Source organism: Mastigoproctus giganteus, chromosome 10 (genome assembly GCF_048544385.1).
Source record: "Mastigoproctus giganteus isolate SK-2022 chromosome 10, ASM4854438v1, whole genome shotgun sequence".
In the NCBI taxonomy this organism is placed as follows: Eukaryota; Metazoa; Arthropoda; class Arachnida; order Uropygi; family Thelyphonidae; genus Mastigoproctus; species Mastigoproctus giganteus.
Window position 1 is genome coordinate 101,289,652 of NC_143584.1, and position 14,062 is coordinate 101,303,713.

A 14,062-nucleotide genomic window follows, 5' to 3' on the forward strand; every position below is an offset into this window, starting at 1 on the left:
TGGTTGTGTAGTCTTTTTGCTTTGCAGTGGCCTTAGTCCAAAAAATTTCATTTTTCTCCTCACTTTGTGTCTTCACAATGCATAACTTACTCTTCTATTTCTTATTACTATACATTGTTTAATTTTGCTTTGTTGTGCAAAATTGAAATTATGGTATCTATATATATATATATATATTTTTTTTTTTTTTTTAATATTTTACATGTAGATCTAGTTATAGACTTGCAAAATATTAATGACAGCATACTACGTTGGGAGATTAGTATTAATTTGACCACCAGATCTATTGCTTTGGATAGTTTCACGATATATACTATTAATTCTTAACATATACAGAATACTCACACTCATATCAGAGAGAAGGCAGTATCAAATGCTTTTAACCTGGATTCCTTTGAGGTTTATTTTGCTATCCCTTATTATAACAAAATCAACTCTATATTAAATTTAATACGTGTAATAATGAACTTTGTGTTGCTTGTTAGGACCAACAGCATAAAACTGATAATATAGTAGCTCCTATTCTTTTGTAAAATGCTTAATGCTATTTACCAATATCCAGCTTGAGTTTCAATTTCAAACAGTGATGAAATAGTTTCTAAAGTACATGAAAAACTTTGTTCTGATTGACAGTTAACCATCTGAAATTTCTGAAGAATTAGGAATTTTTTTGAATCATTCCAGGTGAAACTTTATTTCAATATTGAGAACTGTGTGCAGAGCTGAAAAGAAGAGTGAAAATAAAACCTTAATTTTACCAATTACATTGTTACCAATAATGAAACATGGGTGTATGGCTATGATTTCGAAATAAAATTTCATGCAGTGGAATTCACTAAACTTGCCCCATCCAAAAAAGCACGAGAGGTTTTGTCACATGTCAAAACGCTGTTGCTTGTTTCTTTTGACATGCAGGGTATTAACATTCGAGTGAAATAGGAGGGAATATCATAAGCTGTTTGAAAATGGTGGATGGTTTGTCCACCGCCACTACATTACTCTTGCATGTGTTGTACTCTCCAATTAATAATTTTTAGCCTAAAACAAAATTCCCTAAATACCTCTCCATATTCATCTTACCTCATTCCCATGGTACTCCTCCATATTTGTACTACCTAACCCTGTGGAATTTTTTTCTCTTCTCTAAACTCAGAATGACACTGAAAATGATGCTGAAGATTTGATGATGTTCCTCAACTGGCTCACAGCTGAAGACTTCCACCACTGTCTCCAGAAAGCCATGCATGTGGACACTTGCATATCACCTTGGTGAAACTTCTTTGAAAGCCTGCTTATAAAAATATTGTATATACCCTAATTTTTTTATTAAAATAGTCTTGGAATGTTTCAATCAGACTATAAGCTCCAAGTTACAGTGTCAATACAATAGATAGTTACATAATCCAATGGAGATAGTGCAACTTGAAAGTGGACACCTGATTTAGCTAAAAATGTAGCGGTGAAAGGTGTAAATGGTCTGATATCTGATAAATTTCTGAAATACGTAGTCTCTTTCAAATTTACAAGACTAACCAGTCCAGCAGAATATTTCCCCATCATTGTTCCACTTCATGCAGCTTGCACAGTAGTGAAAACACATTAAGTCCACTTCTGCATAATTATCTCCACACTCTAGCTTTAACATCAGGGAAGATTGTAAATCAGAAGATTCATCAGACTATGCTATCTGTTTGCAAGCCTTTATAGTCCAGTCACATCAACTCAAATACTACTGGAGTTTTTGTTTAAAATATTTTGTTTACATTATTGCTGTTAAACCCCCAGGTTTGCACTCTGAATCGTTTGAGCAGATATGGGTTAACTCAGCTTAAATTTAAAATATCCTGCAGTTGCTTGTCAGATACTGTGTGGCTTTGCAGTCCCTCTCCAGTAGCATTATATTTTTTCCAGCTGCTTCTTTCAGAATTGGATGCCATTCTAGATTGTAGCCTTTCAGAATTGGATGCCATTCTAGATTGGATGCCATTGTAGCCTTGAATGCTGTGATTTCTTAGTTCTTGCTGTTGTGTTGTTGTAGTCCTAGCTTCTCATACACCAATAAAGTCCTCATGAGTTTAGCTCATCTCCACATTAAGTTTTCAAATTTAGCATTAGCATAGGCATATGATGCTAGCAATCAAGTTTATACAGCATCATCCAAAAAACAAACCCTCCCATTTCACCCATCCATTCACCCCAAAACTTTATTTTGTTCTTTCTTGAATTTATTTAAGCTATCCACTTCTACAACAACAGTTGGAAGTTTTTCCAGCAATCAACTACCCACTGGCTAAAGGCAAATTTCTGCACATCCATTCTACAACTGTCCTTCCTCAATTTAAATTTATGCTTCCTCAGATTTGTAATCTGAGCAAGAGGAAGAATCCCATCAGCATTGAGCACTCAAACTATTCAAGGCCTTATATACCTCAATTAGATCACTTCGACAGACACTGCAATTTGCAGAACTTGCCTTTCTTGGTAAGAGGACCCTTTCGTTCCCCTCACCAACTTTGTTGCCCTTCTCTACATCTTTCCTAAAATGAGTCCTCCAGACCTGTATCCAGTCCTCCTAACAAGTCTGTAATTAATCATGCCACCCTTTGATCCCCCTTTTTTGTGAATTGGGGATACATTTGCACATCTCCAGTCTGTGGGGATATCCCCTGAGTCCAAGGATGCTCTCATAATTATGGCTAAGGTTTTGTTACTTCCTTTGCCGCCTCCTTTAATATAACTGGCTAGATCCCAGTTATGGCCCTGGTGCCTCTCTTATGTTTATCTTCAAAAGTTTTCCTCCACATTGCTCTAAATTATTTAGCTCCCTGTTAGAGTTTAATAAGCTTCTGTACTCCAGTTCCCTATGGAATTCCTCATGTGTGAATGTAGATACAAAATACTCATTTAGTTTGTCAGCTATCTTAGAGGATCACAACAGTCAAACCATTGATATCAAGTGGACCAACCTGATTCATCCCCTTTGTTCTAGAGTTTATATAAATAAAGAAGTCTTTGCTGTTTTTCTTTGCATACTTTGCCAAAGATTTCTCATAATCTGCCTTGTAATTGTAATTTGTAATTTTGTTTCTCGTAATTGTTTATTTTAAGATAAAATAGTCAGAAATACTCAAGTTGTTTCTGCAATGAGTTTATCAGTTTGTGATAAAGATTTTAATATAAGAATGCATTTCTTTTTATGAAAATTATTGATTTCATTTGTTTATAATTGCAGAATGCACTTAGCCGATTAATTCAGCTATTAACAGAAATAACAACTTATCAATCAGTGAGTATCAAATTTTTACAAGCTTTGTTAAATTGGTAGTTAAATAAACTGAATTAATAGTCAATTTATATATTAATTGCATTGTGTGTATGTATAGTATCTTTGTCTAGGCAGTACTCATGGTTCCCCTAATTTCTACTGATTAACTCTTGTGAACAGGCGACATAGCCTATGCAGGTCTTATTTTAGGCTTCAGTTTAGGTGATTTTTTGTATGCTATGTTGTTCGTGTGTGACTGGAAACTTATTATCCAGGAAGAGGTAATACTAGGAAGCCTCTCTCTGGTTGATGGTCTTGCCATGGAAAACAAGACAAGTCATGTGTACTATGTAGTTCCTTGTGAGATTGCATTTATTTCAGCAAAGGCAGAAAGAAGGCCAGCCTTGATAAGATTTTGGAATGCAGGTGGAGGATAAAATTAAAGGCTGGAGTCAACAGATAGACAGTCTAGGAAGAGAATAGGAGATTTCCCTTTAAAATTAGAAGGACCCAGAGAATTTCATTCAGGAGGCTGAAGCAGAGATGAACAATATGCTGCCTACAATGGCCTCATAAAAGATCAGAGTCGAAATTCCACAGTGGTGAAAAGAGCAAACCTTCCAATGTCTGCAAGAGATTATCCTAAACCAGCATTTTCTCAGTCTTTGCATAATGTGAAATCTCACTCTGGTGACAAGACAGGTTCATGTGGAATGTGCAGTTGGATACAGACAGTCAGGAAATGTGGTTTACATAGGCTGAGGCAGGCACAGCAACAGTTGCTGATGTTTATGTTTAACTGAGGGAGATCAGCAGTGATCCACCATTATAGAGTAATCTGACAGTGTTGTTAAGTAACCTTTTGAAATATCTCAGTGTGAAGTCTTGTCACTATCAGCAGCTAGTGATCTGAGTGAGAGCTAGCTTGGTTTTGGTTAGCATTTGAAGAAATCCAATTGCCATAAACTGGGGAAGCAGAATCATCAGTATCCCACACCATCATTGCATAAGTAGGGACAGCATCATTTCATTCCCCTTAAGGGAATCATCAGATGAGAGCAGGAAGGTGAGAAGAACAGGAGGAATCATAATTCATTGTCAAACAAGGCAGTGGTATGAGAAATGTGGAAATGGAGTTATTATTATTAGTTTTATTTTATTTGGTTTGGAGTATTTCTAAATTTGTAATCCTTCTCTGTTAGACTGAGTAAGCAAAGTGAGTTAGTTTTGTTTAGTAAGGGCTTGAAATGCTTTCTTGTTGGAATTAAGCTGTGGTGTAGTGGGTGTTGCTGGGCTCTTAATATAGCAGATGACCATGTGTCGACATGTTCATCCTCTGTATTGGATCCTGGTATGTTTGGATATCTATACATGATCCATTTCCATAGCTGTCAACTCTCCCGATTTACGATGGAGGTTCTGTCTTCTTTACTCTGTTTGACTCTCTTTCATCTCACCATTGTAATATAGTTTGTGATAGTTTCTCCATCTCTTTCTTTTGTATTAAAATTGAATTTTTTTAAAAAAAAATTGTTAATTAATTACCCTTTGCAAACAAATAAGCATAATGACAATTTGCAGTGCATAGAAAGAAATGTAAAAAGAGATGATGTATTTCATCATGATGGTGAAGTCATAGGTGCCAAATGTTTATTTGCAATATTTTGTCATAAAAAATGAGTTTCCTTTGAGATGTGCCAATAATTCATTGTCTTTATCAGAAGTGTTTTCTGATAGTGAAATTGCAAAAAAAAAAAAAAAAAAAAAAAAAATAGTTGTGGAAAACAAAAGCAGCAAGCTTTGTTAGTGAAAGTGAATGGACAGATAAAGAAGAAATAGTGATGGCAGTTAAAATGAGCCACTTTCTATTTTTAAAGATGTCAATAATCAAGGGATTCTAAACTATTCCATTATGGTGATGTTTTTGTAAAAAAAAAAAAAAAAAAAAAAAAAGCAACTTACTCTCAATGCCAGTATTGGAAGATGTTTACAGGGTACAACAGGATAGTAACTGCAGCAAGTAACCTCTTTTAATACCATTGTGTATAAAAGAGGAGATTGAGCACTCATTGGTAATAGACTGTCTCTTGTCACCTTATTAATTTGTGTGCTAAAAGGAATCTGCTTTTTGAAAATAGATGAATACTTGGTGGATATTTACTGCTGTCTAGAATGAAGTACTAAAAAAATTCATAGATTAAAACAGTTTCAACTGATACATACCATTGAAGTTAAAAAAAAAAAAAAAAAAAATTTTTGAAGTGTGTGTGTGTGTGTGTGTACTTGGCTGTCATTGATTAAATGTGTAACTAAACTAAAATTTCAGGAATTTGAAGTACTGATCAAGATATCAAAGGCAGATATTGTTTGGATATCGGAGACATGGTGTCACACAGATATATGGAATACAGAATTTGAATAGTAAAATATGTATGGAAAGGTCAAACTGGTAGGAAGGGAGAAGGGGTTTTGCTGTTAGTTAGGAAACATCTAAAATCTAAGGCAGTGCAAAAGAACTGGCCACCTATGCATCTAGTTGACATGGAGGGCCAGTTTAATGTTGAGTCAGTTTGGTGTGACGTAAGCACTGGGAAAACAAAAATGAGTCTGATACAATGAACAACTTTACAGAGAAAGAGTGGCCCAGTAAATCAGAATATCTTGTAATGGAGGATTTTAACTTTCCAGATATCTACTGGAACTTGTGGGGTGGTCACTTCTTGGACTAATAACATTAGTTGTTGTTGTTGTTTGGTTTTTTAGGAGCATTAGCAACTAAGGCCATATTGCTCCAGGATATGCGGTAGTCATTCCTTAACCTTTCCGCATCCTCCGTATTTGGTGGTGACGGGCTCGAACCCCGGTCTAATCAAGAAGCGTGTGCTACGCACAGCTGCTCCTTCCCACCTGGCTACGGAGGCGCCTTAATAACATTAGTACAAGAAGAGCAGTGCCCATTGATAACCATTCTGTCTTCTTCCACTTAATTATTCCTTTATCAATAATAGTAACTTGCCCTTAATGCCACAGTTTTTATAGCAGTCTTTTATCCACAACACTATCAAAAGTCTTCCAGAAATCGATGTATATGATGTCAAAATAATTTTTTTTTTCCAATTCCTTGGTCACTGCATCATAGGAACCTTTCAGATTGGTTAGACAAAACAACACCTTGACAGATCCATGCTGTGATTGAAGTCTAATTGCATGCCTGTTCAAATGGTCCTGCATTCCATCTTTAACCAGGGATTCCACTATTTTCCCTGAAACAGACATTAAGATAACAGGTCTGTAATTACTCAGGTTGCCTTTTGATCCCCATTTATGAATTGGCGATATATTTGCACTTCTCCAGTAGGGACCTCTCAGAAATCCAAGGATGATGTCATAATTATGGCAAAGGGTTTGCCTACCTCCTTTGCTGCCTCCCTTAATATGATAGGATAGATTCCATCCACCCCAGGTGCCTTTTTTTTTGTCCATCCATAACAATTTCTTCTCCACTTTCCTTTCAGTTATCACAAGGTCATTTAGATTTTTGTTAGAGCTAAATAAACTTTTGGCATCCCCCACCCTAAAGGATTTCTCGTGTGAATGTAGATTCAAAATACGTGTTCAATTTGTCTGCAACCTTCAGGAAATACATATGAAGGTTGCTCCAGAAAGCAGGGTCATCAACCGTTAACCCAAGAATATCAAATGGCTCAATGTGATTCAAACCCTCCTTCTACTGTTAATATAAGCATAGAAGGTTTTCTTTTCATTCTTTGCCAGAGATTTCTCATAATCTTATATCTCAAAACCTTAGATTGCCTAACCTCATTTGTGACTTGATTACAGACTAATTTATTTCTGCCATAGGCTTCTGTATCATCTGACAATTTATATGCATCTATACACTTTTCTTCTCTGCCATGTGTTTCAATAATTCATCTGATATCCATTTAGGATTACACCATTTAGGTCTAATCCTTGAACAGTATTTCTTTGGTGGTATGAAAAGCCTAGTAGCTTCTTTCATTGCTTCACTGAATACTTCCCATTCAGAATTTGCTGTTGATAACATTATCAGTTGGTACCACTGCACACAAATTAAAAACTTTCTGAGACCTCTGTAGTGACCCTTATGAAAGCAAAAGCCTTTTCCTTTACCCATGACAGTAAAAGTAAAGTAAAATAAAGTGCAGCCATTATCAACCCACTGCAGGATGGAAGCCTCCTCAACAATTCATGCTGAGGGAAATGGACCATAATCTGCCACGCTGGTCCAGTGCGGGTTGGCAGATCGACCGTATTCAGCAGTCAGGGGCTTGAACCCCGGTCTACTCAAAGAGCGTGTGCTACTGCACTTGTCCTCCTGCCCACTTGGCTATGGAGGCCGTCCCATGACAGTAGTTAGTCTTTAATTAAATTCCACATTATTACACTGGGATTGCTGCCACCCAGTGGGACTTTTATCTGCAGATTTACCCACCCAGTTGGACTTTTATATGCAGATTTACGTGCAGATCCTTAATGCATGAAAAATCCCTGCTGATAACCAGATCAAGAATATTGCTTCCTCTTGTTGCCTCTCTAAAATGCTGCTGTAGAAAACATTCATCCAAAAAATCCACAAAAGTCTTGTTAGTGTGTGAGTTACCAACCCATAAATTCCAGTCAACATCTGGAAAGTTAAAATTCCCCATTATGAGACATTCTGATTTGCTGGCCCACTCTATTTCCCTGTATAGCTGTGTGGTATACTCATCACAGTCATTAGGCTTATAACATACTCCTACTTTCAATTTTATTTTTCCAGTGCTTATATTACACCAAACTGACTGCATCTAGTCACCCATGTCAACTGGATGCACTGCCTTAGATTTAATATTTTTCTCAACTAAGAGCTTAACCTCCTCCATCTCTCGTGTCCTTTATGTCCTTTCTGTATACATTGTACTCCCCTATTCAAATTCAGTATTGCTTATGTCTTTTTTTTTTTTTTTTATGAAAACCCCAAACACGAAAGGTATTAGAACCTATAGTACTTATTACCATGCATGGGTTGGAGGTTGAGAAGATGAAAGAAAATATTTGTTGACATTAGACTTGAACTTTTGTACCAAAGCCTTCCTGATATAAACACAAACACTTATTTCAAGGTTCTAATTCCACCCCATTTTCCCTGTAGACCGTAATTTTCAGGAAATACATATGAAGGTTGTTCCAGAAAATAGCAGTTGAATGAATAAACAAGGAAGGTGAAAAGTTGGTTCTGTGAGTTTGAAGTGGACAGTAAATGGATGTTGGCTGGTTGTGGCATGTGTTCGGACTGTTTTGAAAGAGTGAGCAGGAATTATAGAAGCCAATTCAGAAGAACAGTGTCCATAGAAGTATCTGTAGAAAAGGCATGCAGCAGAAACAGAACGTCTATGAGACAGAGAGTGCAGAGACTCTGTTAGATTTGAGTCTTTAATTAATCTAACTGCCCTCTTCTGAATGGAATCTAGAAGCCTGAGAGAGGTTTTGGGGCACCGGCCCAGATGTGGGAAGAATATTCCATGGTAGGGCAGATTTGTAATTTGTACAGAGTGAACAGCTGTTTGGAAGAAAAGTAATGCGGAGAACAAAACAGAAAACCAAGTTTTTTAGATGCAGAGGAAGCATTATTTGTAATGTTCTTTTGCCAAGAGAGATTAGAAGTCAGAATAATCCCCAAAAGAGATATATCATCTTGCCTAGAAATCAGTGTCACCAAAGATAAGCATAGGAGCAGAAAAATCCTTTTTGTGAGATATAAGACAGGACTGAGTTTTACAAAGATTGAAATCAATTAAGTTGTCTTTGTCCCACTGGAGAATTACCTGGAGATCAGCATTTAAGGAATTGTTAGCGGATATTTGAGAAATTGAAGCTGATTGAGCAGGGCAAGGTTTCTCAAACTGGAAAGTGGAATGCAATGTGCTGTCATAAGCAAAACTATGGACAGGATCTTCATTCATTGGAAGAAGGTCATTAATATACAAGAGGAAAAGAGTGGGGGGGGAAGAACTGAACCTTGGGGGACACCAGCATTAGTGGAAGGGTTAGAAGACAGAGAGCCATCTATCACCACCCTCAGTGAGAAAGAAAACTGGATAACCAATTACAAAAAACAGTTGGCAACCATAAGATGGAAGTTTGTTTAGAAGACCTTTATGCCAATCACGATTGAAAGCCATTGAACTGTCAAGAGTAACTGCTTGTGTTTCACTGAAATTTTCCATTGAATTTGCCCATAAATGGGTAAGATAAGCCACAATATCACCAGTGGATCAACACTTTAGTACTTAAGTAATATTTATTACAACTAATATTGCTATTAAAAGGAAAAAAGAAAAAGTGATATCGATGGGTCAACTGTTGATGATCCTGCTCAGGTAGCTAACAAACTAAATGAATATTTTGCATCGACATTCACACATGAGGAGTTATTTAGCGAGGGGAAAGCCAGGGATGTATTCAACTCTAGCAGTAAGCTAGAGAATCTTGTAATAATTGAGAGTAAAGTGGAGGAGAAACTGTTGAAGATAAACACAAGGAAGGCACCTGGGGTGGATGGGATCTATCCAGTTATATTAAAGGAGGCAGCAGAGGAAGTAAGCAAACCCTTAGCCATAATTATGACAGCTTCCTTGGACTCAGAGGAGGTACCCACAGACTGGAGATGTACAAATGTGACCCCAATTCACAAAGGAGGATCAAAGGCTGACACAAGCAATTATAGACCTGTGAGTTTAACTTCTGTTCCAGGAAAATTAATGGAGGCACTAGTTAAAGAAGCACTGCAGGATCATTTAGACAAGACTTCAGTTATAGCTCGGACATAGCATGGTTTTGTTAAGGGAAAGTCTTGCCTGACCAATTTGATTGGATACTATGATGCAGTCACAAAGGAACTGGATGCAGGGAATAACTTTGATATTATATACTTGGATCTTAGAAAGGCTTTTGAATGCTGATACTGTTGCACATGGAAGACTGCTGCACAAATTGGAGCAGTGTGACATTGGAGGCAAATTGCTGCTGTGGATAAAGGGGTCACTGAGGGGGAGAAGACAGAGAGTGGTAATCAATGGACACTGCTCATCGTGGACTAATGTTATTAGTGGAGTCCCTCAGGGCTCAGTGTTGGGTCCATTATTGTTTTCTGTATTCATAAATGATATGGACTATAGCTCCCACAGGAACTAGTAGCTGTTGGTGACTCTATTGTCAGGGAAGCAGGGAACATGCGTTGCAAAAAGGATAGGTGGAATAGGACCAGGGTATGTCTGCCAGGGGCAAAGGTTGATGATGTTGTAGAGCGGATATCATCTTTTAAGGGCACAAAAGGTGATATAGTTGTACACGTGGGCACTAATGATATCAAGAGTAGGAGACCGGCAGAATTGCTTAACAAGTACAGGTCACTGTTGAAAAAAAGCCGTGAATTAGGGTTGAATTTGAAAGTGTCTGCAATTCTGCCCAGACACAATAGGAGGGAGTATATAATGAGAGCCTTGTCGATCAATTCGGCCCTGGAGGGACTGTGCAAGGCTCAAGGGGTAGAATTTTTTTCAGCCTGGACTGTACTTGTTAACAGGAGAGATTGCTTCTACAGGGATGGGATACACGTAAATTGAAAGGGTGCAAGAATTTTTGCTGATGCTGTCGAGGCAGAGTTAGGTGGGTTGGAAAACTGCTAGTTGGGGGGGGGATACAAGGACTAATAGATTAACAGTAGCCACTGGCAGAGGTGGAAGTGATTCTTGCACTGCTTCTATTGAAATGAGCAGAAGCCTGAAAAACAAGATGCAGGATATTTCAGAGACTGCTGGGAGTCTTTGTGGTACAAGTAAACACATGGGTTGTGTTAGGGTAGCCAAGAATAGAAACAGGTGCATGTATACCTGCGTGTACACCAATACTAGGAGTTTGGTAAATAAATTTGATGAATTTGAGGTATTGCTCAAAACATCAAAGGCAGATATTGTTGGGATATCAGAGACGTGGTGTCACACAGATATAAGGAATGCAGAACTGGAATTTGGGGAGTACAATGTGTATAGACAGGACAGGAGGGGAGGAGGGGTTATGCTATTAGTTAAGAAACACAAAGTCCAAGGAAGTGAAGCCAGTCGACATCGATGGATAGGGCAGTGTCGAGTCAGTTTGGTGTGACATAAGCATAGGGAAATCAAAATTGAGAGTAGGAGTGTGCTATAGGCCTAATGACTCTGATGAGTATAATAAGATATTGTACAATGAAATAGAGTGGGCCAGTAAACCAGAGAGTCTTATAATGGGGGATTTTAATTTCCCAGATATTGACTGGAATTTGTGGGTTGGTCACTCGCACACTAGCAAGGCTTTTGTGGATTTATTGGATGATTGTTTTCTACATCAGTATGTTCGTGAGGCAACAAGAGGGAGCAATACTCTTGATCTGATTATCAGTATTGATTCTTCATGCATTAAGAATCTGCAGATAAATGAACCACTAGGTGGCAGTGATCACAGTGTGTTGAAGTGGGATTTACTCAATTAGGTAACTACCATCAGAGGTAAAGGGAAGGGTTTTTGTTTTCGTAAAGGCAACTATGATGGTCTGAGACAGTATTTAAATTCTATACAGTGGGACCAACTGATGATGTTACCAACAGCAAACTCAAAATGGGAAGCATTCAAGGAACTAATCTTGGAGGCTACCAGGCTTTACATGCCAACTAAGAAATATTGTTCAAGGTTTAGGGCTAAATGGTTGTCAGATGAACTAATGAGACATGTGGCAGAGAAGAAAAATGCATGGGATACATACAAATTAATGGGTGACATGGAAGCTTATGATAGATATAAGTTGGTCTGTAACCAAGTCACAAAGGAGATTAGGCAGGCAAAGGCAGACTACGAAAAATCCTTGGCAAAGGATGCAAAGAAAAACAGAAAAGAGTTCTTTATCTATTTAAACTCATGAAGGAAAGGGATGAATCAGATTTGTCCACTGGATATTGATGGTTCAACAGTTGAGGATCCTGCTCAGGTGGCTAACAATCTAAACGAGTATTTTGCATCTACATTCACGCATGAGGTGAATGTAGATGCAAAATGAGAGTTATTCAGGAAGGAGAATGATGTAGGTAAAGTAAACATTGGCAGTGAGCTGGATGATTTTGTAATAACTGAGAGGAAAGTGGAGGAGAGATTGTTGAGGATAAACATAAAAAAGGCACCTGGGGTGGATGGGATCTATCCAGTTATATTAAAGGAGGCAGTAAAGGAAGTAAGCAAACCCCTAGCCATAATTATGAGAGCTTCTTTGGACTTGGGGGAGGTACCCATAGACTGGAGATGTGCAAATGTAACCCCAATTCACAAAGGAGGATCAAAGGCTGACACAAGTAAATATAGACCTGTTAGTTTAACTTCTGTTCCAGGTAAATTAATGGAGGCACTGGTTAAAGAAGCACTGCAGGATCATCTACACAAGAATTCAGTTATAGCTCAGACGCAGCATGGTTTTGTTAAGGGCTGGTCTTGCCTGACCAATTTGATTGGATACTATGATGTAGTCACAAAAGAACTAGATGCAGGGAATAACTTTGATATTATATATTTGGATCTTAGAAAGGCTTTTGATACTGTTGCACATGGAAGACTGCTGCACAAATTGGAGCAGTGTGGCATTGGAGGCAAATTGCTGCTATGGATAAGGGGATTGTTGAGTGGCAGAAGACAGAGAGTGGTAATCAATGGACACTGCTCAACGTGGACTAATGTTATTAGTGGAGTTCCTCAGGGTTCAGTGTTGGGTCCGTTGTTGTTTTCGGTGTTTATGAATGATATTGATGATGGGATATGAAGTTTAATGTCCAAGTTTGCAGATGATACAAAGGTTGGCAGGGTTGTTAAGGACACCACTGACGCTATGCTGCTGCAACAGGATCTGGAAAGGTTGAACAGATGGGCTGAGAGGTGGCAAATGAAGTTTATCATTGACAAATGTAAAGTACTACATATGGGAAACAGTAACCCCAGAGCAACGTATCAACTCTGCGGTACTACACTGACAGTGGTTGAGAATGAAAAGGACCTGGGGGTAATTGTGCAGGCAGATATGAAGTTCTCTGAGCAGTGCAGACGAGCTGCAAGAGTAGCTCATGGTGTCTTGTCAATGATATACAGGAATTTTTCTAGCAGGGATAAGGAGGTGATTATTCCCTTGTATAAGGCAATGGTTAGGACACATCTTGAGTACTGTATACAGGTCTGGAGGCCTTATTTCAAGAAGGATGTAGAGCTGCTGGAACGGGTACAGAGAAGGGCAACAAGATTAGTGAATGGAACAAAGGGTTACTCTTACGAAGAAAGGCTTAAGTTTTGCAAATTACAGAGTCTGGAGACTAGGCACCAGCGAGGTGATCTGATAGAGGTGTATAAGGCTATGAATGGTTTGAGCATGCTCAATGCCAATGGGATTCTTCACCTTGCTCAGAATAATCAGCTCAGAGGGCATAAATTCAAATTGAGGAAGGGCGGATGTTGGATAGATGTGCGGAAATTTGCCTTTAGCCAGCGAGTGGTTGGTTGGTGGAACAGACTTCCATCCCTTGTCGTGGAAGTTGATAGCCTAAATAAGTTTAAGGCTCAGCGGGACAGGTATTTTGAACGAACAGAGGGGTGAAGTGGAAGTGGTTTTTTTTTTTTTTTTTTTGGTTGATGCTGCATAAGCTTGCTTTCTTGCATCAAATGCCTCTACTAATGCTAATAATGCTAAAGTGACATGGAAGTAATGAA

The 14,062-nt window shown here is 38.2% G+C and overlaps 1 protein-coding gene across 1 annotated transcript in view; it reads left to right on the top strand.

Moving 5' to 3' along the window:
- CenB1A (Centaurin beta 1A) overlaps window positions 1-14,062 on the top strand; it is an 806,494-nt gene that overhangs the window by 104,370 nt on the left and 688,062 nt on the right. Inside the window, exon 5 of the mRNA XM_090384002.1 lies at window positions 3,233-3,286. Within this exon, the coding sequence (XP_090240128.1) occupies window positions 3,233-3,286 (54 nt within the window). The remainder of the gene's footprint in view (window positions 1-3,232; window positions 3,287-14,062) is intronic.